The 22213-nt window shown below is 47.3% G+C and overlaps 1 protein-coding gene across 1 annotated transcript in view; it reads left to right on the top strand.

The window, feature by feature from the left end:
• The window catches only part of LOC137438800 (uncharacterized), a 183362-nt gene that overhangs the window by 140611 nt on the left and 20538 nt on the right, over positions 1 to 22213 (top strand). The window contains exon 10 of the mRNA XM_078767286.1: positions 9426 to 9556. Coding sequence (XP_078623412.1) covers positions 9426 to 9556 — 131 coding nt within the window. The remainder of the gene's footprint in view (positions 1 to 9425; positions 9557 to 22213) is intronic.

The raw sequence follows: 22213 nt of genomic DNA, 5'->3' as shown, positions 1-22213 counted from the left end.
ATTAACTACCGGAACGCCCTTTGACCTTTACACAACACTGGAGGCAGGAGGGCTCAGAATAAAGCAATAATAATAATACACACAATAAAAAAAACACAATCCTCATATCCGCAACACTATATATATACATATACATACATATATGTACATATACATACATATATGTACATATACATACATATACAGTGCCCTCCATAAGTATTGGGACAGTGAAGTCAAATTTGTTATTATTTCTATATACTCAAGAAATTTGGATTTGAGATCAAAAGATGAATATGAGGCAAGAGTACAGAAGGTCAACTTTGATGTCAAGACACACAAGATGGCGGCAGCGAGGAATGCGGCATGACTTGCTGGTTATACCGCATCCATCTCGCCTGGGACAGAGAGGACCAGGAGCGGCGTCGAATAAATCCGTTTTGAAGACGGCAAAGACTGACCTGGGAATGGCGGCTTTGACGGGACGGAATGGTGGTTCATGTCGCACCGTTCGGCATGCGTTTGGGCAGCCTGGTCTGGGGCTTGGTGGGACTTGTGGGCCCCGTGCTGCTGGGTGGGAGACCTGGGCTTTGGCGGACATCTTCCTGTGAAGCTCTGTCCGTTGTGGGTGTGGAGAGGGAGCAGAGTGGGGTTGGGTACTTGTGCCATGTGCGGTGGCTTCTGGGTGTGCGGCGGCATTGGTGGGGCATGGGGGCCATCCTCGTGGCGCCCGGGGTCACGTGGATCATGGAGGATGCAGCCTGACCTGGCTGCTTCCTGGGTTTCTCTGACCTTGTCATGCTGGGATTGAAGGCTCAGGATTTGGGGACTCTCTTGAAGCCCTGTTATGCCTGCAGGGAGCTAAACTCCGTGAGATCCATAAACGTGCCAAATAAAACAGCTTTGTGGGCGGCATTGGTGGGGGGATGGGGAGGCGCCTGTGGCTTGAGGGGTTTTGCTGACTCTAACCCGTCGAGGAGGACGCACACGCTCATAGGGAGGAGTGCCTGAGATTTGGCGGACCCAAGTGGAAGGGGGTCTGAGATTTGGCGGACCCAATTGGAAGGGGGTCTGAGATTTGGCGGACCCAAGTGGAAGGGGGCCTGGGATTTGGCAGACCCAAGTGGAAGGGGAGCTTGAGATTTGGCATACCCGAGTGGAAGGGGAGCCTGAGATTTGGCAAACCCGAGTGGAAGGGGAGCCTGAGATTTGGCAAACCCGAGTGGAAGGGGAGCTTGGGATTTGGCATACCCGAGTGGAAGGGAAGCCTGAGATTTGGCAAACTCGAGTGGAAGGGGAGCCTGAGATTTGGCAAACCCGAGTGGAAGGGGAGCTTGAGATTTGGCGGACCCAAGTGGAAGGGGAGCTTGAGATTTGGCGGACCCAAGTGGAAGGGGGCCTGAGAAAGATGAGTGAGGACTTGTGGCAGTGACACACGCATTCATGAGCACACGCACAAACACACAATTGCATGGGTCTTGATTTGCACGCACACATGCCCTCATTGTGGTTTACAAACGTTTGGCTTTGTTTTGCTTTTGCTTTGGCATGTTTTGTTTTGTGTGACATCATATGCTGTGTATGGTATGCACACATTATTTATATTGTTGTGGATATGAGAATGTTTTTTTATTTTGTTGTTGTGGTAAAATGTTGTTGTAAAAGGTTGTTGTAAAATATCACCCCTCCTCCCTCCGTTTGTGGTTGTATAAAGGTCAAAGGGCGTTTCCGTAGTTAGTCCATAAAACATACATGCAGGACACGATATATCCTTTCTTTTGACAGTTATATCCTTATTATGTGTATTAGCGTAAGGCTGTGTCTTCCATTAATTGAAATACTCCATTGCACCAGTGAAAGAGAATAGATCCCCTTTCCTTCCCATCCCCAAAATCTCCATCCCATATTACCTCCGATCCAATTGCCGCCATTGACCACGAGGCAGGGTTGGGGGAAGGAAGGCGTTTCCCCACCTCGTCAGAGAGGGGAGGAGTGAACCAGCCCCGCTCGACCAACCATGAGCCAGGGGTTTGGCTACAGAGGGCGGAGGAAGAGCGGCCGGGGAGGTTCGCAAAGGTTGAGGGGCGGGGGCCTATATAACCCAAGGCAGGGGTGTGGCCAGGAGAGATGCGTTTTTACAGAGGAGAGCAGAAGACAGAAAGGCCTGGAGTTGGACTTTGAGTTGGTCTGAGTTGGTTGGGAGTCGGTCGTCAAGTGCAGAGTGGTGAAGAGTCAGTCAGTAGAGGTGGTGGTCAAGTGGTTGCGTTGGTTGCGGTGAGGAGTCGGTGGTAAAGAGTGAGGGACCAAGAAAGAAAGAGTCCTGAAGCACGAGAGGAAGTTGTTGGACTGGGTGGGACTAAGGAAGGAGAGAGAACCCGTCACACCAATCCCCCAAGCTCCGCGTTGGCTCCACCAAGCGTTCAGCTCCACCAAGCTCCGCGTTGGCTCCACCAAGCGTTCAGCTCCACCAAGCTCCGCGTTGGCTCCACCAAGCGTTCAGCTCCACCAAGCTCCGCGTTGGCTCCACCAAGCGTTCACCTCCAGCCATCCACCTCCTGCAATTCCCCGCGTGAGTCCGTCTTTTGTTTGTTCTGTCCTGGGTTAATTAAGTCTGTATAAGCTAGTATTTTCCCTGTGTCACCTGCGTCTTATGTGTTGTAAATAAACCTTGATTGCTTTCTTTTTGCTTGTGTGTAAATAGCCAATAAATTCAGTCGTATTTCCAAACCTTTCTTTGCCTTCTTTTTCCTCTTTGCATTCGTCGCCTTTGTCTTTTCCCCATTGGGCAGCTACGGTGCGATACGGCCAAAGTTCGGGTGGAATCGGGTGAGTTTTGTTAGGTCGCGGTCTTACACCACCGCTCGGTCTATAACATCTAACCGCGATCTGTAACAATTGGTGTCGAGGAGTTGGATTCGAACCTGGGACTAAATTTGTTAGGCCCAAATTTTGGAACACCAATTGTACTATTAGAATAACAATTGGTGTCTGGGAGTGAGATTCGGGGCCCGAACCAAATTTTTAAAACATCTAGAAAAAAAATTTTGGTCAAAATTACGAGCTGCCGAAATTGGTTTTTTTTTAAAGCAAAACCCGAATTTTGAAATCGCGCCATGGCTGTTCAAGGCGACGGGATGCCGGTGGGAGAGATAGACGGGGTAGAATCGACCCAGGACTTAGGAAAAAAAATGGTGGAGGAGAGTAAAGAAGGTGTGGTTGAGGGTGTATCAGGTGCACAAAATGGCGGCCTCGCGCACGTGGTTGAGGGGGCAGCTGCGGCCGCACCCTTTGTACTACCAACGGTGGTCCAAATGCAAGCCTTCATGGCGCAATTCGCCGAGATGCTGAGAATAAACGGGGAGAAATTGAGTAATAAAATGGAAGCAATAAACAACAGAATGGGTGACCGCATGCAAAAATGTGGGGAGACCATGGATCGCATGGTGGGCGAAAGGGTCCCAGGGGTGCACGAGGAGGTAACGCGAGTCGAAAAGCGCTGGTTGAGCGAAGCGGAGGAAAGCACGGGTACAATGACGGGGGTAGAAATCGCGACCCGGGGCTTGGAAAAGCCGGCGACCGATGAGGTAGAGGGAATTTTATTAAAGCCAACGGTCGTCGAGGTGAGTAAAGAAAAAGCGGAAGTGGGCATTGAAATTGAAGAGATGACGGAGGTAGCCCGGGAATTGCAGGGAGAAATGGATAATGTACAAAGTCTGTGTTCAAATCATGATGAGATGCTCACTAACCAAATAAAAAGTTTGCAGGTGGCAAAGGAGGTGCGGAGACAAGGTACGGAGGTGAGTGGCAATGTATATGATGTGAGGAAAGATTCAGTCGGCTTGGGGATTGGTTTGGATCCGGGTGTTCGTGAAAGGCCGTTGGTGAAGTGTGTGACAGGTCAGGTGTGCGAAAAAAGAGGTGTGCGAGAATGTCCGACCATGGGGTGTGTGAGGAAAAAGTGCACGCCGAGGAGTGAGTGTGCCGTCAGGAGTGAGCCGGTCGAAGCGCGTGTGCGAGGGGGTACATGGAAGCGCGGTGTGGTGAGTGTTACGGAGGAAGTAACGAGAGAGTGTACACCTGTGGTGAGTGTTACGGAGGAAGTAACGAGAGAGTGTACACCTGTGGTGAGTGTTACAGAGGATGTAACGAGAAAGTGTACGTCTGTGGTGAGTGTTACGGAGGAAGTAACGAGAGAGTGTACACCTGTGGTGAGTGTTACAGAGGATGTAACGAGAAAGTGTACGTCTGTGGTGAGTGTTACGGAGGAAGTAACGAGAGAGTGTACACCTGTGGTGAGTGTTACGGAGGAAGTAACGAGAGAGTGTACACCTGTGGTGAGTGTTACAGAGGATGTAACGAGAAAGTGTACGTCTGTGGTGAGTGTTACGGAGGAAGTAACGAGAGAGTGTACACCTGTGGTGAGTGTTACAGAGGGTGTAACGGGAGAGTGTGCGCAAGAGGTGTGGTGTGTAACAGAGAGAGCGTTGGTGGAATGTACGGACGGCGTTGGACTTGGAACGCCAGGTTTTGTGAGGGTGAAAGGGGTAGCGTATGCTTGTAAGCATGCAAGTGAAGCATCGATGGTAACCGGTTTAGTGGTTAGAGCGACGGATAGCCGATGCGAGCACTCGGTGCGAGGGGTGCTTGGTTGGGTGCGAGGCCCGGCGTCGATCGAAGCTGCGTCGTTTCTCTTCGAAGCGTCGTTGCCGATTCGGGCTTGGCCCCGCCCCGCACGGTCGAGTCCGGGCTTTGTCGGGCGAGGCGACCGGTCCGGTTCGAGGGCGAGTGGGAGGAAGCGGAACGGTGCCCCCTCGTGGGGACGGGGTTCCGACCAGGGGAGATGGAGCCATCGGGCCCGGGACCGCAAGGTGCCGCGCCGAGATGGTGCGTGGAATCTCGGTCCAACCAAACCACCTCCCTTGAACCGAAAGCCGGACGGATTCAACCTGCAGGCAACCAAACCACCCGAATTCATTGCTCGGCTTTACGAAGCCGAGTTTAATGATGTCATGACGCACCGAGGCTAGGATATAGCGGACTGTGATGATGGTGATCGTGATAGTGATAGTGTTTTGGACCCAAAATTAGAGAAAAACAAAATTTGATGATTGGCAGTAATGATTGGCAGATGATGAGTAGTGATTGGCAAATTTTTGATTGGTTGGAATTTAGGTGTACAAAATTGATAGTGAGAGACCCCCGATGTGGTGGGATGGCAAATCCACCATCCCTCACAGACGTGGGGCAAAGGAGCTATAGTTTATGGGGTGTATGGCAGTGAAAACTAGCCCGGGTGGGTTAGGTTATATTGTAGGGATCTAGAAGAGATTGACATTAGGTAACGTTAAGGTTAGTTAGTGACTGATACCTGTAGTGGGGACGCAGGTAGATTAGTGTGGATGATAATGACGTGGGAGCGCAATAGTTTAAAGGGACGACTGGGAAGCGCAAGTTTCAGAAGGGAGTAGTTAGCTGAGATGATGCCGTGTGTGTGAGGATTGAACAGGTGAGAATTGGACAGGTGTGATTGCACAGGTGTGCAACTGAACAGGTGTGTGGAGCAGTGTATGAGGGAGTAGTGGTGATTGTGTGTTGTGTTGACCAACTGGTCCAGGAAGAGGAGGAGGGTGCAGGTGGCACCAGGTAGGATTGCACAGGTGTGCAACAACAGGTGTATGTGGTTGTATGGAATAAATGGTATGGAGTAGTGGAATGGATGGTAGTGGAGTGAGAATGGTGGAAATTGTGGAGTGGAGTGGATGGTGCAAAGGTGTGAATGGGGGAAGAGTGGACCCCCATCACGGATACCCGGGGCGGGTAGTGTAAGTGTTAGGTAGAGGGTACAGGTAAATTGTAGTTGGATATTGGCATCTGTGGTGCGGGTGACAGAATGGTATGTGGATGGGTGCGTTGGTGTTGTGGAAATGGCTGGGCGTGTAGCCTGTTAGTGTGTGTAGTTGGTTGGGCGCTCCACCACTGTGAGGATGTCGGCCAGGTGAGGCCGCAGGTGGGCTCTGGGAGCCGGTAGTAGTTGTTGTGGATGGGGCCCGAGGATCCGGAGGACGGACCCGGGTAGCCCAGTGCCAGAGGGCACCGAGTGGGGTGACAGAGCCAGGAGGGGCCTGCCCCAGTTAGATAGGTTAGGGTGAGGAGCTAGGTAAGCTCGGGTGGCAACTGCAGTGGTGGAGGTGTGCAGGTGGGTAGACCCACTGGGAGAGGTACACGTCGCAGCCCAGAAATTGTGCTAGAGCACCGGGAGATGAATCGGGGGAGTGAGACCCCAAATTGAGAAGCACCACAGTTTGGCCAATGGGAATTGGTTTTTAGAACCCATAGTGTAAGAGGGCCAATGGTTTGGCCGGAGAAAGAACCCGGGTAGTGTAAAGTGTGTTAAAATCATTTAGAGGATAGTTAGGATGAAGGATCTCCTCGCACCATCTGCATCCACTCACCTGAGGTGACAGGTACTCCACACCATGCCATGTTTAATTATTTTTACTGTGCAAATGTTTGGAATGTGAGACGCATCATGACGTGGGTGTGACATTGTGCGTAATTCCATCTCTTCCTCCTTATGAGGATTGATGATGAATTGATGATGGCAAATTTTTGAAGTAGAGGGATTGTGGTGACGAATTTGGTATAGGGGAAATATGGGGAAGACGTGACAGTAGTGACGAATTGGTAATGTGTAGATTTTGTACATATGGCGTAAGGGCAAGGGTAGGCTAGGTGACAGGGGGGTGACGTACGGTAGGGACGAGCTTTCTCACTTCGCCCTCCGTACGCATTTTGCCTTGCATTGCCTTTTTGACGTGTACCCTTGAGACCTTACCCCTCGCTCATCTGTCTTGTCCCCCCTTTTTGTCTCCCACATGAGGACCTGAGCGCCGTTGGGCGCCGAGGGGAGCGTGCGTGGGTCGGCCATTGTGCGCCCGAAATTCCCAGAACCAGCTGTCTGCATCGATGCACCACGTTATGGACCACATGTCAGTGGCCGAGCACCACTTATGGACCCCATGGGTTGGGGCAAGGCCCCTCTGCTGGAACCGGCCATGAGGGCCCGAAATCTTGCTGGCGGACCTTGGCCACAGGGCACCGATGCCCCACAGGTGAACCACACTAGTCGGCCCTGTGGGCCATAAATAAAATCAAATAAAAAAAGGACACATTGGGCACACTTTATTGAAAATAGGCCGCCAGTAAGCAAAGCAAAAGAATGACAACATCTGGAAGAACAAATAATAACCAGCAGAGGGAGCCGAAGAGCAAGAGATCACCTGCAGGGTTTGGGTTTGTTGGATTTATTTTATTGATGAACAGTGGTGACTGCACTGATTGGTGCTTGAGGGTGTGTTGGTGCGTTATAGGTGCTTTCATGGTGCATTGATGCAGAGCAGACTGTCCTCCCCCCAGAAAGAACAATTACAGGTCCTGGGTTAGTTTTGTAAATAAAAATAGCGTCAATTGTAAATAATGCTTCCCACCGTCAGTGTGTAGTTTGAAGACCATTCCGCAATTCGGTTAACTGTGGGCGTAAGTCTGTTAGGCAGGGTGCAATGGAGCAGCGGGACACATTTATTTATGTTTTAAAACTGTCGCACTCAGGGTCAGGCTAAAAGTAGAGGGAACTACACCTACATGCCACACTAAGGTAAAAGTAATAGGCCCGGGACGTGCCTAAGGGGAGGAGGGTGCAGTGTTGTGGATATGAGAATGTTTTTTTATTTTGTTGTTGTGGTAAAATGTTGTTGTAAAAGGTTGTTGTAAAATATCACCCCTCCTCCCTCCGTTTGTGGTTGTATAAAGGTCAAAGGGCGTTTCCGTAGTTAGTCCATAAAACATACATGCAGGACACGATATATCCTTTCTTTTGACAGTTATATCCTTATTATGTGTATTAGCGTAAGGCTGTGTCTTCCATTAATTGAAATACTCCATTGCACCAGTGAAAGAGAATAGATCCCCTTTCCTTCCCATCCCCAAAATCTCCATCCCATATTACCTCCGATCCAATTGCCGCCATTGACCACGAGGCAGGGTTGGGGGAAGGAAGGCGTTTCCCCACCTCGTCAGAGAGGGGAGGAGTGAACCAGCCCCGCTCGACCAACCATGAGCCAGGGGTTTGGCTACAGAGGGCGGAGGAAGAGCGGCCGGGGAGGTTCGCAAAGGTTGAGGGGCGGGGGCCTATATAACCCAAGGCAGGGGTGTGGCCAGGAGAGATGCGTTTTTACAGAGGAGAGCAGAAGACAGAAAGGCCTGGAGTTGGACTTTGAGTTGGTCTGAGTTGGTTGGGAGTCGGTCGTCAAGTGCAGAGTGGTGAAGAGTCAGTCAGTAGAGGTGGTGGTCAAGTGGTTGCGTTGGTTGCGGTGAGGAGTCGGTGGTAAAGAGTGAGGGACCAAGAAAGAAAGAGTCCTGAAGCACGAGAGGAAGTTGTTGGACTGGGTGGGACTAAGGAAGGAGAGAGAACCCGTCACACCAATCCCCCAAGCTCCGCGTTGGCTCCACCAAGCGTTCAGCTCCACCAAGCTCCGCGTTGGCTCCACCAAGCGTTCAGCTCCACCAAGCTCCGCGTTGGCTCCACCAAGCGTTCAGCTCCACCAAGCTCCGCGTTGGCTCCACCAAGCGTTCACCTCCAGCCATCCACCTCCTGCAATTCCCCGCGTGAGTCCGTCTTTTGTTTGTTCTGTCCTGGGTTAATTAAGTCTGTATAAGCTAGTATTTTCCCTGTGTCACCTGCGTCTTATGTGTTGTAAATAAACCTTGATTGCTTTCTTTTTGCTTGTGTGTAAATAGCCAATAAATTCAGTCGTATTTCCAAACCTTTCTTTGCCTTCTTTTTCCTCTTTGCATTCGTCGCCTTTGTCTTTTCCCCATTGGGCAGCTACGGTGCGATACGGCCAAAGTTCGGGTGGAATCGGGTGAGTTTTGTTAGGTCGCGGTCTTACACCACCGCTCGGTCTATAACATCTAACCGCGATCTATAACAATATGCATTATATGCATCTATACATAGAGTGTACATGCTATATAGCATACACATATGCTATGCGTGACATGTACAGTGTTATGTTGTGTACGTGTCTTGTGTTTGACATATTGGACATATTTATACACACGCACACATGCATGTACACACACACACACACACACACACACACACACACACACACACACACACACACACACACACACACACATACACACACACACACAGAAGTGATTGCAAAACCATGTCTCCCGCTACACAGGGGATGGTCTAATAAATTGACATTAATTCATTCCAGAAGAACTATTAGTCCAATGAAAATACATTTTGGTGATAAATGATGTTTGATTTAACTTAAACTTAAGTACAAGTTTGATGACTTTTGCATGCACAGTTTTTTTGAAGAAATGATTGTGGTTTTGTGTCCCTGTATTGTGCTGTGCGATTGTGCTTTCAGTTCCCTCCATTCTGCCAAAAACGATGGTCGTGGATGAATCCAAAAATGTTGTTCTAAACTGCAAATGGCCAAAGCACAGACGTTTGCTCAACGTCGAATGGACATTCACGTCAAATGGACGTGACAGCACTGTAAGATGCCTCTTAATGCAATACTGTAGTGTGTGTGTGTGTGTGTGTGTGTGTGTGTGTGTGTGTGTGTGTGTGTGTGTGTGTGTGTGTGTGTGTGTGTGTGTGTGTGTGTGTGTGTGTGTGTGTGTGTCCGTCCGTCCATCCAGGGTCATAACTTTTTTACCATTTGAGTTTTGTCATAAATTTTTCACTAAAGCTGAAATTTATGAGAATATGGAGAAGGCAAATAAATAATTTGGTCAAAAGTCAGTGCAACCTAACATCATCAATTTTCATGCAATTTACCTGAAATTTCAATTTAGCATTTTTTTTTTTTTTTTTTTGTATACAAGATCGAGGCTCGTGAAAGAGCTAACATTAATCACACAAAAAGACAAACCGACACACAAAACACAAAAAACAAGGGGAGCGGCAGACAAGATGGGGAGAGAGGGGGAAGGACACAAACACAACATTTGAGAGCAGGGACATCGGGAGGACTTGGGGGGAGGTGGGAGAGGAATAAAACATATGAACACTGCAAGGATTTTGGTGATTTTGAGTTTTGAGCATTTGAGTTTTGTCATCAATTTTTCACCAAAGCTTTATTATGAGAATATGGAGAAGGCAAATGAATAATGTTATCAAAAGGTTAAAGGTCACCACAACCTAACATCATCAATTTTCATCCAATTTACCTGAAATTTCAATTTACCATTTGAGATTTGTCATCAACTTTTCAACAAAGCTTTATTATGATAATATCGAAAATACATTAATAATTTGGTCAAAAGGTCAAAAGGTTAAAATTAAGTATCACTTAAAATCATAAATTTTCATCCAATTGACCTGAAGTTTAAATTTACCATTTGAGTTTATCATCAACTTTTCAACAAAGCTTTATTATGAGAATATGGAGAAGGCAAATTAATAATTTGGTCAAGAGGTCAAAGGTCAGCGCAACCTAACATCATCAATTTTCATCCAAATTACCTGAAATTTCAATTTACCATTTGTTACGGGGTCCTCCCCTTACCTCTGGTCTCGGTAGACCTCCGAACCCCGAAAGGGTCCCCGGCAGAAAGATGTGTTATCCTTGGTTGAAATCAAGCAAATAATGAAACCCTCAATGGAACCAGCAAATGAAACAGTCAAATCAATAATGCAACCACACCAGGTTATGAACCAACAATAATATATTAGAAATCACACAAAAAGAAAAGCCATACAACAATGGGGGCAATCACCCCTACTCTCAAATCTTACGGTGGTAACCTTATCAAGCCCCTTAACCCCAAACTCACGGCACCTCCCCAATGTCTCTGCACCCCTCCAAGACGAAGTCCAAATGTCTCTGTGCGCTCCCGCGATCGGGGAGTCATGGCCCGATCAAAGTCAATTGAGGCGTAGGCGATCGAGACGACCCCGAGGTCACGTTGTTCAGCACCCAGCAATACAGCGGTGGAAAGGAACCTCACAAAGATGCGCTCCGACGTACCCGTTGGCGGCTCAAGCCGCGAGCCTCCGTATATTTCTCAAGTGCCCTTTCTGGCACAGCCGTCCCCGGCAAACCACCGGGGAATAATTCCCAGCCGACACGACCAAACCCGGATCACTGCAGGTTGCTCGCGTGGCGAAGCTGGCAGACGGCTTTCACTCGAACCCGGGCTTTGCGGCCAGGAGCCTCCGGAACCTCAAGGAGGATACTCGACGACACAGGCTCCACGCACTCCGGCGATATCTCTTATCGCCTGAACTTCCCTTCAAGGACGCAAAGTTCACTCACACTGTACGTCGACCGTTCGGTCCAGAGCTAAAACAACCACGCCTCTTCACGATCTTCTCCCGCCTCTTCTTCTTCGCTCCACCTCTTCCGGTCACGATCCGGATTTCCGGCCACATTTTACCAGGAGCGCTTTTAAATCTTTTAACTATAATAACCCTTTCCCGTCAACCACAATCACCAGAATACTTCGAACCAACAACAATAATCATAACAACAATCATTCGGGCCGAATCCGTAACACTTCCCCCCCTCAAGAAAGAAAGTTTGAACACAGCGAAAACTTTCTTTGCATGCCCTCTTTAAACAAGCAAGTGTAAATTCACAACCCAAATTAGCAATCCCTGTGGGCAACAATATTCAACCTCCCCCAAAAATAAAGCAACAAAATTTTACACAACCCCCCGAGCTTTCCAAAGTTAATTCCCTCTGGACCAAGGGTCAACAACGACATTGTCCCTGCCCCTCTGATTTTTACTTCTAGTTTCTCTTGAATGAAGGTTAAGGGGTTGTGATCAAAAACACAAAGGCCAGCAAATCTATAGCACTTTCCCCGGGAGGCCGAGCTGAAAGCCAGGTTCCATGGTGGTTGGGTGGTGAGGCCTGGAAGTATTCACTACATGGACGCCTTTAGGAACGTGGAGTTCACGGTTATTCTGGGGAGGAAAGTTCACTACCTGGACGCCTTTAGGAACGGACCTCCAAGTTCACGGTTAGTCCGTGTAGGAATCTTGGCTCGGCGGCTCCGCAGCATTCAGTGCTTCAAGTTTTCCGGACTACTAATAATTACGGTGGGACCACTTGTCACAGTAGTCACCTGACTGGCGGTCTCCTTCTCGGCCACTGCTCTGATACTCCTTCTTTCGGGAGCGGTCATAACTCTGCAAGCCTCCATAATAATATCGCTTGCGGCCACCACCACAACTACTCCGTGGTCCTCCTCTATAGCCCCCTCGACCCCGAGGAAATGCCTTCCCTACTGTGATGGTCTGACCCTCCAACTCCTTGCTATTCAGATCCTTTTCTGCCTCTCTGGCGTCCTTTGAGTTTTCAAACGTGACAAAGCCAAACCCTCTTGACTTTTGTGTCTCCCTGTCTTTTATCAGCAGCACTTCCAAAAGCGGTCCATAGTTGCTGAAGGCAGACTCAAAAACACCTTCCTTTGTTTTGAAGTTCAGTCCACCGACAAATAACTTGCTAAACTTGTCGCCATCCCTAACTGGTGTGGTGTTATTTTCCCTACTGGGCTTTTTAACAACCATTGGGTTACCATAAACTTGACCACCGGCCAAATCATTCCCGATAACAACGGATACTCCCTCTACAGGAAGCGTGGCCTGTAAACCGACGGTGACCGGTCCTGACACCAAATCGGACTCCAAATGGATGACATGAAGTGGAGCACTAACACAGCCACCAATCCCCTGTAAATGAACACTATCCCCAGTTGCCATCTCCTCGGACAATGGCAAGATGCCTTCAAGCATTCAAGATTGATGTGCTCCTGTGTCCCTCAATATCCTGTCCCTCAATGTGTCCGGTTAGTCGAGGCTCCATCCAGTGACACAAACCCCTCGGAAATAAATGGTTGGTAACCCTTTTGAGGGCGATTTCTCACAATGGCCATCGCATTTGGAGTCGTACTAGTCGAACTCCGCTCCTGATTTTCCTTTCCCAGAGCATAACAGTTGGACATCCAGTGTCCAGGTTTATGGCAAAAAGTGCAAGTAGGCCCGGAGGAGAACCTCGTGGTCTGCCAAAGCATGGGGGCGGCGGTCTGCCTCGAGTCCCCCGGACGATAGGTCTGTCTTGGAACCGCAGTCTTCTGATTTCTAGAAGTCGTGGTGTCAAATTGGACCTCATTTTCAGCCCGAGGCCGCCCCCATGGATCCTCATTCTCTGCCCCAGATGTACCATAGCTCCCCTGGCTAGGTCTGGGTGAGAAGTTCGGTTTGTGGAACCCCATCCTGTGTGTTAAGGCATAGTCATCTGCCATGGTGGCTGCCTCATACAGCTTTGGTACTTTCCTTTCCTCCAGATGAACTTTAATGTCCTCGTGGACACACTGTTGGAATTCCTGCACCAGGATCAATTGTCGCAATAGTTCGAAGTCTTTCCCAACTCCTTTTGAATCACACCACCTATCAAACATGGTTTCCTTCACTCTGGCAAATTCCACATGGGTCTCACTCTCCCTCCTCCTGGAATTCCGGAATTTTTGCCGGTAAGCTTCCGGGACCAATTCAAAGGCTTTGAGAATGTGTTTCTTCAATACCTCATAATCTGCACATTGGTCAATCGGTAAAGCCGAATAAATCTCGAGCTTTACCCACCAGAACACTTTGCACTAGTATGGACCAGTACTCTTCAGGCCAGTTTAACTGTCGAGCCACGTTCTCAAAGTGTAGAAAAAACTTGGCTACCCTCCTTTTCATTGAAGGGTGGAACCAGCCTCACATGTCTGCCAACATCCCAGGTGTTCTGACTAGGTGTCGAACCAGTCAGCAGGGATGGTACCTCTCCCTGTTCTCTCATTAACTCCAGCTCCTTGACTTTAATTTCCTGCTGACGCGCCAATTTGCGGTCCTTAACTCCCTTTCGGCTCTTCTCTCCTCTGCTTCGAGTTCTCTTGCAGCTCTCCTTTCCTCTGCTTTTTTGTCTTCTAACCTTTCCTGGAGTTCTCTTTCCTGTACTTTTAACCTTTCCTGGAGTTCTCGTTCCTGTGCTTTTTCCCTACCCTAGCTCTGTAATTGCATCTCCAGTTTCCGGAGCTCCACATTTTCTTGCTCTTCTGGTAACCAATCCCAGGCTACCTCTTCCCATGCTTCTAATCCCACCATAGATTGTATCACCACTGTCTGCAACTCTGCCTTCTTCATATTAGTTCGGACCTCCAAGCTAAAATGTTTGGCCAATTTCCAGAGGTCAGATTTTACTAACGCTCTGAACTCTGCTTCACTAGGGGGTCACTGTAAACTTCTCTGCGTCAAACTCCATAGTGACTACTGGTAACTAGTGTGGTATGAGGTGTCATGAAAAACAGCTCCCGTGCGATTTGCGTGCTAAAATTGATTTTTTTGCTTTGTTGGATTGATTTTAGGTCAATTTATTCGAAAATAATGGGGTTCAAATTTTCCGACCCCTGGACCCCCTTTTAAGGGGTGTTTTGTTTCCAGTGACCCCCGGGACTGACCATGCGACTTTCTCCCCTAACAACTGAGAGATTTTATCGATCTCGGGATCGTTAGAGAGGTTTTCGATGATGCTAAATCCATTTATGATACTTTCGAAGCGACCGGAAGTGGCGATCCCCGACTTCCGGTTAGGTTCCATGCCAAGGTCAAGGTCATTTCGAAGGTAGCGATAAAACCTGGTCATATAGTACCACTCTCTGAGGGTTTTCATGCACGAGAAGACGGCTGAAGCAGTTATTTTTGCGATCAGACTGGCCAGTCACAAATAAATCTACGTTTTAAAGCCATTCTTAGTCAAATTTAGAAAATATTTACCGAAATAGCAAAAGTCTTACAAATGATATAAATACAGAACTATGTGTGTTTAGCTCGTTTAATGTCACAAAATGTTTTTGTTTACACAAGTATGTAATAATGTAACACAATTCCTCTAAATTCTCAAGATAACACATCCGAGAATCATGCAAGATAATTTTGATAATTAAATAGCTTTTAAACTAAAATTACTGGACGGATTATTCGTCAAAATCTTCGCTAACTATATCATTTCTTACCAAATGTACACAATTATCGACACAAGTAGTTAAGAAATGTAACACAATTCCTCTAAATTCTCAAGATAACACATCCGAGAATCATGCAAACTAAACTACTGGACGGATTATTCGTCAACGTCTTCGCTATGTACATCATTTCTGACCAAATTTACACAGTTATCGACATAACATTTACATAGAGGAGTGCATGGAAGACCGTTCTTCCAACAACTGCATCTGCCTTTGCAGCTTGATTTACATTTACATTTCGTAAGCTCAATCACAGCTTTTGGGGCAGGGAGGTTGAGACGTCCCACCGGAACATATAGACCTTTCTTTACAGTCCATCCATTTTGTTCAATAGAAGGCAGAGTCGGGCAGTTTGTAGTATATGATTTATCCCGCATGGCGATGTAATTTGCGCGATGGATGTGGGGCAATAACGCAGCGCGAGTAGGAGGTAACATCTCTCCCTCTAAGTTTTTTGACCGAAATAGTTCCCATCTAAGCGCCGGTAGGGTTGTAGGACCGGTCGAGCAGTATACGCGACAGACAAACTTCTCCAAATCCTTGACCTGAGAGGGCAGTTCACCATTCGTCAGCGTGGTCGGGATAGGACCCTCACCAAGCTCCCGGAAGCAGCTGATGGCAGGATCATCTTCATCAAGCTTCATGTAGGCACCAACCCAGGTCTTCTTGGTGATTCCCATGAATTTCCCACCCCAGGCAGCGCCAGAGAAATTGTGGAGTCCAATCAGTCCTTGACATTTCCGAAGACCTATTACTCCAACTCGGTCCACCACATCAATTTCGCGGTACTTCGTTCCCTTACCAGTTAAAAACTTCAGACGAGCTTGAGCTCCAAGACGACCACAAGAGACCAGGTCCAGGAGAAGCGTGAGGACGTCTGTGTCGGGTGACTAAACACATATGTATCTCTCAGCACTTTCAGCGATAGAAGCCAAGACTTGATGAGGTATCAGTGTATCAGCTTCTTCGTGTGAATGATCTTCTTCACAATTGTGACCCTTGATCTTGGTGTTGTACACGATGACTAGTTTGAAGGTATTGTTACCGGAGAAGTGTTCCAACAAACCCTGAGCGAACATAGAAGTCAGTTTACTCTTAGAACTTGATGCAGACAGAATCTCCTTTAGAGACATTGTGAGCTTCATATCTGGGTGGATGGCATATTCTGTGGAGGTCTTACTTCTCTTCTGGCGCGTCTTGTTCTTCAGAGTTTGATCCAGATAACGATCAAATACCACTCGAGCCTCATTGTAGCCTGTCATCATGTACTCAATCCGCTTGATAAATGCATCTTGGAGGTCCGATAGCTTTCGCATTATCGTTGTTTTCTTCATACTCTGAACCACAGCCATGGCGGCAATGACAAGAACTCGCGATGGACCATCCGCCGGAGATATATCGAGAAGAGGAGGCGATTGAAGTGGTTGCCCCTTCGCCCCTTCAACGGCATGCATCAGACTGGCCTTGTCCGTCGGAATGTACAGAGACCCATCAACAGCGCAAAGGGAGCGGGGTAGCACTGACATCTCATACTCTCCGATTGTCTCTACTAGTTTTGGCACCAGCTGAGGCCGGCTTCTTTGGATGATAAGAAATCTGCCGAGCAGTTCACGATCTTCACGCAACTTGATGACCTTATCACCAACGTGAACTTTAGTTTTCTCCATCAAGTTCGAAAAGGTTTTTAGCTTCAGTTTCTTCATTGGGTCCCAAACCGAAAGTGTTGATGTGGGCAGTAATCTGTCTTGAACGAAATCGTTAAAACATTTCTGTCCCTTCCCTGCAAATCGCAAGATATAGTCTTTCGCATCTTCTGGAACAAGGGCTGAAGACACCAGGCTCTTCAAAGCAGGCTTTACTGTAAACGGATTGCCCGCGCAATGCAACTCGATGGAGTGACGGATCTTCAGAGCGTTTTCTCTCGATCTCGCTGCAACTTGTCCCGAAAGCTGGTAATGTTCACTTCGCTCAGTAGATTTAGAGGCTTGAGGGAAACTGTTGAGATACTGCTTCACTATACGAGCGAGGTGAGGTGTGGTAGTAAGACGTCGGTCTAGGGCAGCTTCGTCTTGGCTCAATCCAACCATCCCGCCGTGACGCTTCAACCCTTTGATCTCTTGCTCCAGGGCCTGGTCGGTGAAAAGATGAGTGAAGGGAACTTCTGATTTTGCCACAACGAAGTCTCCTGATTTCAGGGCCTCCCACGTAACTGTATCATCCTCTTCCAGAGCATTCATTTGTGCAAGATGGACTGGCATTAGGCGAGCATAATTCAGGAGATCGCGCACGAAGAAATACTTGATGAGGTTCTCTAAGGCAGCCAAGTAACCTTCCCAGTCAGCTGAACGGCAGGCACCTATGAGATGCAAAAGACTTTCCACTTGCTCGAGGTACTGGTTGAGAAATTGAGCGAGCTCGCCGATGTTGTCATCTTCTTTCTCATGGGGATTTTCTGAGTACGAGGACCGGATGTCGTTGTAGATATCAACCATGTCTTGGCTACGGTCGTGGAGAGCTTTCTTGAGAGCAACGCATTGGTCACGAAGTGGTTCAGGTGGATGATCAGAGAAAATGGCGTCAAACTTCATCATCATGATCGCCAGGCTAGTCGTGATGTGGTACTCAACTCCTCGCTTGTATGCCTTGCCACCATAGACCCCACGAAGACCTGCAGAAGTGTATGTGCCGCTTTCAATCGCACACGTGTCAATGCCACTTCCGTCGATTGTTTTGCCAAGAGCGTGCAGGGCAGCAAACGCAATATGCAGAACGCCCACTCGGAGAATCCAGTTGGTGTTATTCACTGACTGCTGAATCTTGAGGGCGCGGCTGTAAAGATCAAGATCGAGCGTTATGAGGGTTCTTCTCTCAGGACCAACCACAAAAGCAGATATGCCCTGAGGCAACATCAGAACAGTATAGAGGGTCGAGTAATCCATTGGAGAAGTCTTGAATAGCGGAGCGATCACTTCTGTGTTAGTCGGGCTCAGACTCTGACAGGAGCGTGATAACAGAAGAGATTTATTAGCACCCCATGTTGGCATAACTTCTTCCTTTGCTAACTCCTTACCTTTAAGGATTCGTTTTGTCACTGAAAGAATAGGATCGTCGGAATATCTGGGGTTTTGACCTGCGGTCTGACCTTGCAGTTCTTCAGTCTCTTGCTGCTCTATATTCTCCACACGTTGGTCATTTAGCTTTTCACCACCTCTGTCATCAGTACCGTAGTAGTTGGCAAGTGCCCAGGTGTGAGTGAAGTCTTTGGAAATCTTACTCCTCCGCTTTTCTAAATGGTAGACCTCAAATCGAATTGGTTTAGGTTTAATGATTGGCTCTTGCAGGTACTTGACTTCGAACGCGAGGGGTGCCGGTGCGAGAAGTTTCTCTGGGATGACAAGTGGTTGGTTGATGGGCTCGCCATCTTCTGCTCGCTGGTTGATCACGATCACTGTGCCATGGAATGTGTTCTGTCCAGTCGGTGTGTCTTCTAAGAGGTCGATGTTATCAACAGCGAACCAGATGTTCAATCCCTTCTTGATGAAATCAGGCAGACAAAATCCACCAGACTCCTTCATTCGCTGAAGAACGCCTTGCTCTATGCGCTTTTCGAGATCAAGGAGCCTCTGGTAGTCGCTCCCAATGTAAACTTCTGATAGGTTATTGACGAGGTTTTTGTCACGAACTCTGGAATGAATGGTGAGCGGCAAGCCTATTGAGAGGGGCGTCTGGGCAGTTTGCTGAAAGATTTCGTTTTGTTTTGGCTGATGCTTTACCTGGCGATCGGTTCGAGTATTCTGGATGAGAAACTGGCAAGCAACATCAACAGTTTTGTCCACTTGTGCATTGCGCATTTCAGAAACTTTGAGAACATGACGGCCAAATAGGAGATGAGTGAGGAAGAACTGGAGAAGTGGAGGATTCTCAAAGTCTTCAAACATTCCCCTGAACGACCAGCTTCGATGCTGCATTATCTCTTCCCTTAGAATGTTTGCCATGTTCTTCAAGTTGCCAACTGTGTCGTCGTTATCCAGCTGTGCAGACCTCAGTTGCATGGCCTTCCTAACTGCCAGTGAAAGAACGAGGTTGTCGGGCTCATTTTTGCGTAGTGATTGGACGAACTGGATATTCGGAAGCCGTTCAGTAATGAGCTTTTTCAAATGTTTGCGGTAGTTGGTTGTCTGATTGATCTCTACATTATACCTCTTCAAAATGGACAAATATGCACCATTCACTTCATAGTAAGGGAAACGTATGAAAATCTGTTAACTAAATTGTTACCAAAAAAATTCTTCACCAATATGTTTGTAAAGGTGTGTAATAACATGTGTTAAAATGTTGAAGGTCAACTCCCGTGGGAAACCCAGAAAAAAAGCTGTTGAATTCGGGTACCGAAAAATTATTTTCGAGAATTTTTATTTTTTTTAATCGGCCCTTACGTAACTTATGAGGGGTCAAATAAGGGTTTTTCATGATTCTGAGTTGATTGTTAACATTTATATTTCACCACAGACACTCCTTTGTGGAAAAATAATTTCTAAATATATCTCATTTTCTACTTTGCAGGACATGGAGTCTAGCAATATGGATGAAGACGTTACGTTACTCCACCTGTGCTCAATTGCTTCATCTGTGCACGCTCGGATACACCAGCTGAAAGGCTCATACAGGCAACTCCAAAGGGATACTCAACTTTATTGAAACAAGCAGAAACTGTCGAAAATGTTACTGTTGTGGAACGTATGAAGGAGGCTCAAAAGGAAGGAAAACTGAGGTACCACCAGAAGTGTAAAAATGATCTGTACAACAACTCTGTTGCAACCACCAAGAAGTCAGCTCAAGCATCAAAGGCAGAGAAAGAGTCATCAAAGTTGAAGAGAAGACGCACTACTTGTGAGTTCAGTTCATCAACTGGCTGCAGTTCTAGAAGATCACAGTCAGTTGACCTCCTGTATAAGGATGTATGCATTCTTTGCAACCAACCAGCCCAGCTCTACAAAAATAATCCAGCACAAGCTAGAAAGAAATACAGAGTGCCAGATAATTTGACTGCAGATACACTGAAGGCAAGCTTGCTGAAGACAGCACGGAGTCGCGGGGATGACTGGGGCACTGAAGTCACTGGACGCCTGGAAGGGATCAACGACTTGGTAGCAGAAGAAACACTGTACCATTTGCAATGCAAACTTATGTTTGCGAGAGGTGACAGTTTGTCCAAGACTGATGAGGAAGGAAAAAGGAAGAGAGGACAGAGGAGTATTGATGAGGAGCGAGAGGCAGTTTTTATTGAATTCTACGAATGGTTAGACTCAGAATTAGAGCATGGGGTAATGAACATGGACCAAGTCCATGAAAAGCTGCAGGAGTTTGATCAGTCACCAGAGAAGAGCCTTTCTTATTCAAAGCATTGGCTAAAGATAAAACTTCTAGAGAAATACGAAGACACCTTGTATTTCACAACACAGGAAAGAAGGGCAGATGTACTCTGTCTCAAAGATGGCACCGACAATATTCTGCGAGCGCATCATGCTAATCTTGACCATGGAGATGAGAAGACTCAGATCATAAAGACGGCACTCAAGTTCATATCCAATGATATTGCCTTGATTGATTTAGGTCCAAAGTCATACCCCACCACACACAGTATGACTGACATCGATAGTCAGCTGACACTTGTTCCTGCAAGCCTTCAGATGATCTTGAGACCGATTGTCAAGACAGACGAAAGAGTTGCCGTTTGGGGGCAGAATTTTATTAAGGCCTGTCGACCTCGATCTGGAGTATTGCCACACCAAATGGGGCTTGCCATACAACTTGATCATAGATTTGGGTCAAAATGGATGCTCAACAAGTTCCACCGGCTGGGATACACTGAGTCTTACACGGAGACACAAAACTACAAATACTGCTTCCTTAATAGTAGGAGTGGAGATGATGTTCCAGATACTTCTGGCATTCTTGACACCATTGTGGAGGAAACCGATGAACAGATCAATGATGAGGTTGTGGTTGATGCTGCGCTTGAGGATCAATCAGTGATGACAGCCAAAGTGCCAGCCAGTGAAAGTGAATTGTCAAGTAATGATCAGGTGGTCTTTATGGAGGTTGGGGAAACAAACAATGCAGTCACTCAGTTTGTTGGAGACAATATAGATTTAAACATTGTCTCTATTCACGGAAACACTCCCTTTCACTCAATGGGTTGGATCGAAGTCACCTCTCCGGCACCACCTTTGCCAGATCCACAGACAACAGCAGCTTTCCCCCGGGTGAAGTTGAAGGCACTCGACAAAGCTAAGATCCTGAGAGGAACTGAAGTAAAGATTATTCCATTTACAAACAGGAAACAGATAGGAACGAACGCGATCATGTTTCTCCCCCTCGCTGAGCTCTCCTCCTCCCTGGCTCATGATCAGCCACTCCTCACTCCAGGTGACACACTCTGGGCAGCGGGGTGGGTGATCAAAGCCAACGATCCTGAGTTCCCACACTCCAACTGGAATGGCTGGATGAAGAGAATCCATGCTAATGATGCAAAGAAGAGCACACAGATCAAGTTCCTCCCAGTTATTGAAGGAGACCCTAATGACCTCAACACCATCTTCACCACTCTGAAAGAGTGCATACGGCGCGCTGGGGTCGCTATAGTGACCTTTGATCTTCCGATTTGGCTGAAGGCTGTGAATATAATAAAGCAGGCAAATCTACCCGTCATTCCAAGGTTGGGTGGTTTTCACCTGCTGAAGTCTTATCTTGGATCAATGTTAATATCTTGGATAAATGTTAACAATCAACTCAGAATCATGAAAAACCCTTATTTGACCCCTCATAAGTTACTTAAGGGCCGATTAAAAAACAAAAAATTTTTCGAAAATAATTTTTTGGTACCCGAATTCAACAGCTTTTTTTCTGGGTTTCCCACGGGAGTTGAACTTCAACATTTTAACACATGTTATTACACACCTTTACAAACATATTGGTGAAGAAATTTTTTGGTAACAATTTAGTTAACAGATTTGTGAAATATCTCATAAAATGCCCTTACTATTCAGCCATGTTCAGAGTAAGATCGTCCGCAGTAAGAGTATTTTGGACGGAGAGAAGCAACTGTTCATCACATAGAGAGCCAATAAGCTTG

The sequence above is a fragment of the Myxine glutinosa genome, chromosome 13 (genome assembly GCF_964187855.1).
Source record: "Myxine glutinosa chromosome 13, kmMyxGlut1.1, whole genome shotgun sequence".
Taxonomy (NCBI): Eukaryota; Metazoa; Chordata; class Myxini; order Myxiniformes; family Myxinidae; genus Myxine; species Myxine glutinosa.
Note: the sequence above shows the minus strand (reverse complement) of the source record. Positions and strands in the feature narration are given on the sequence as shown.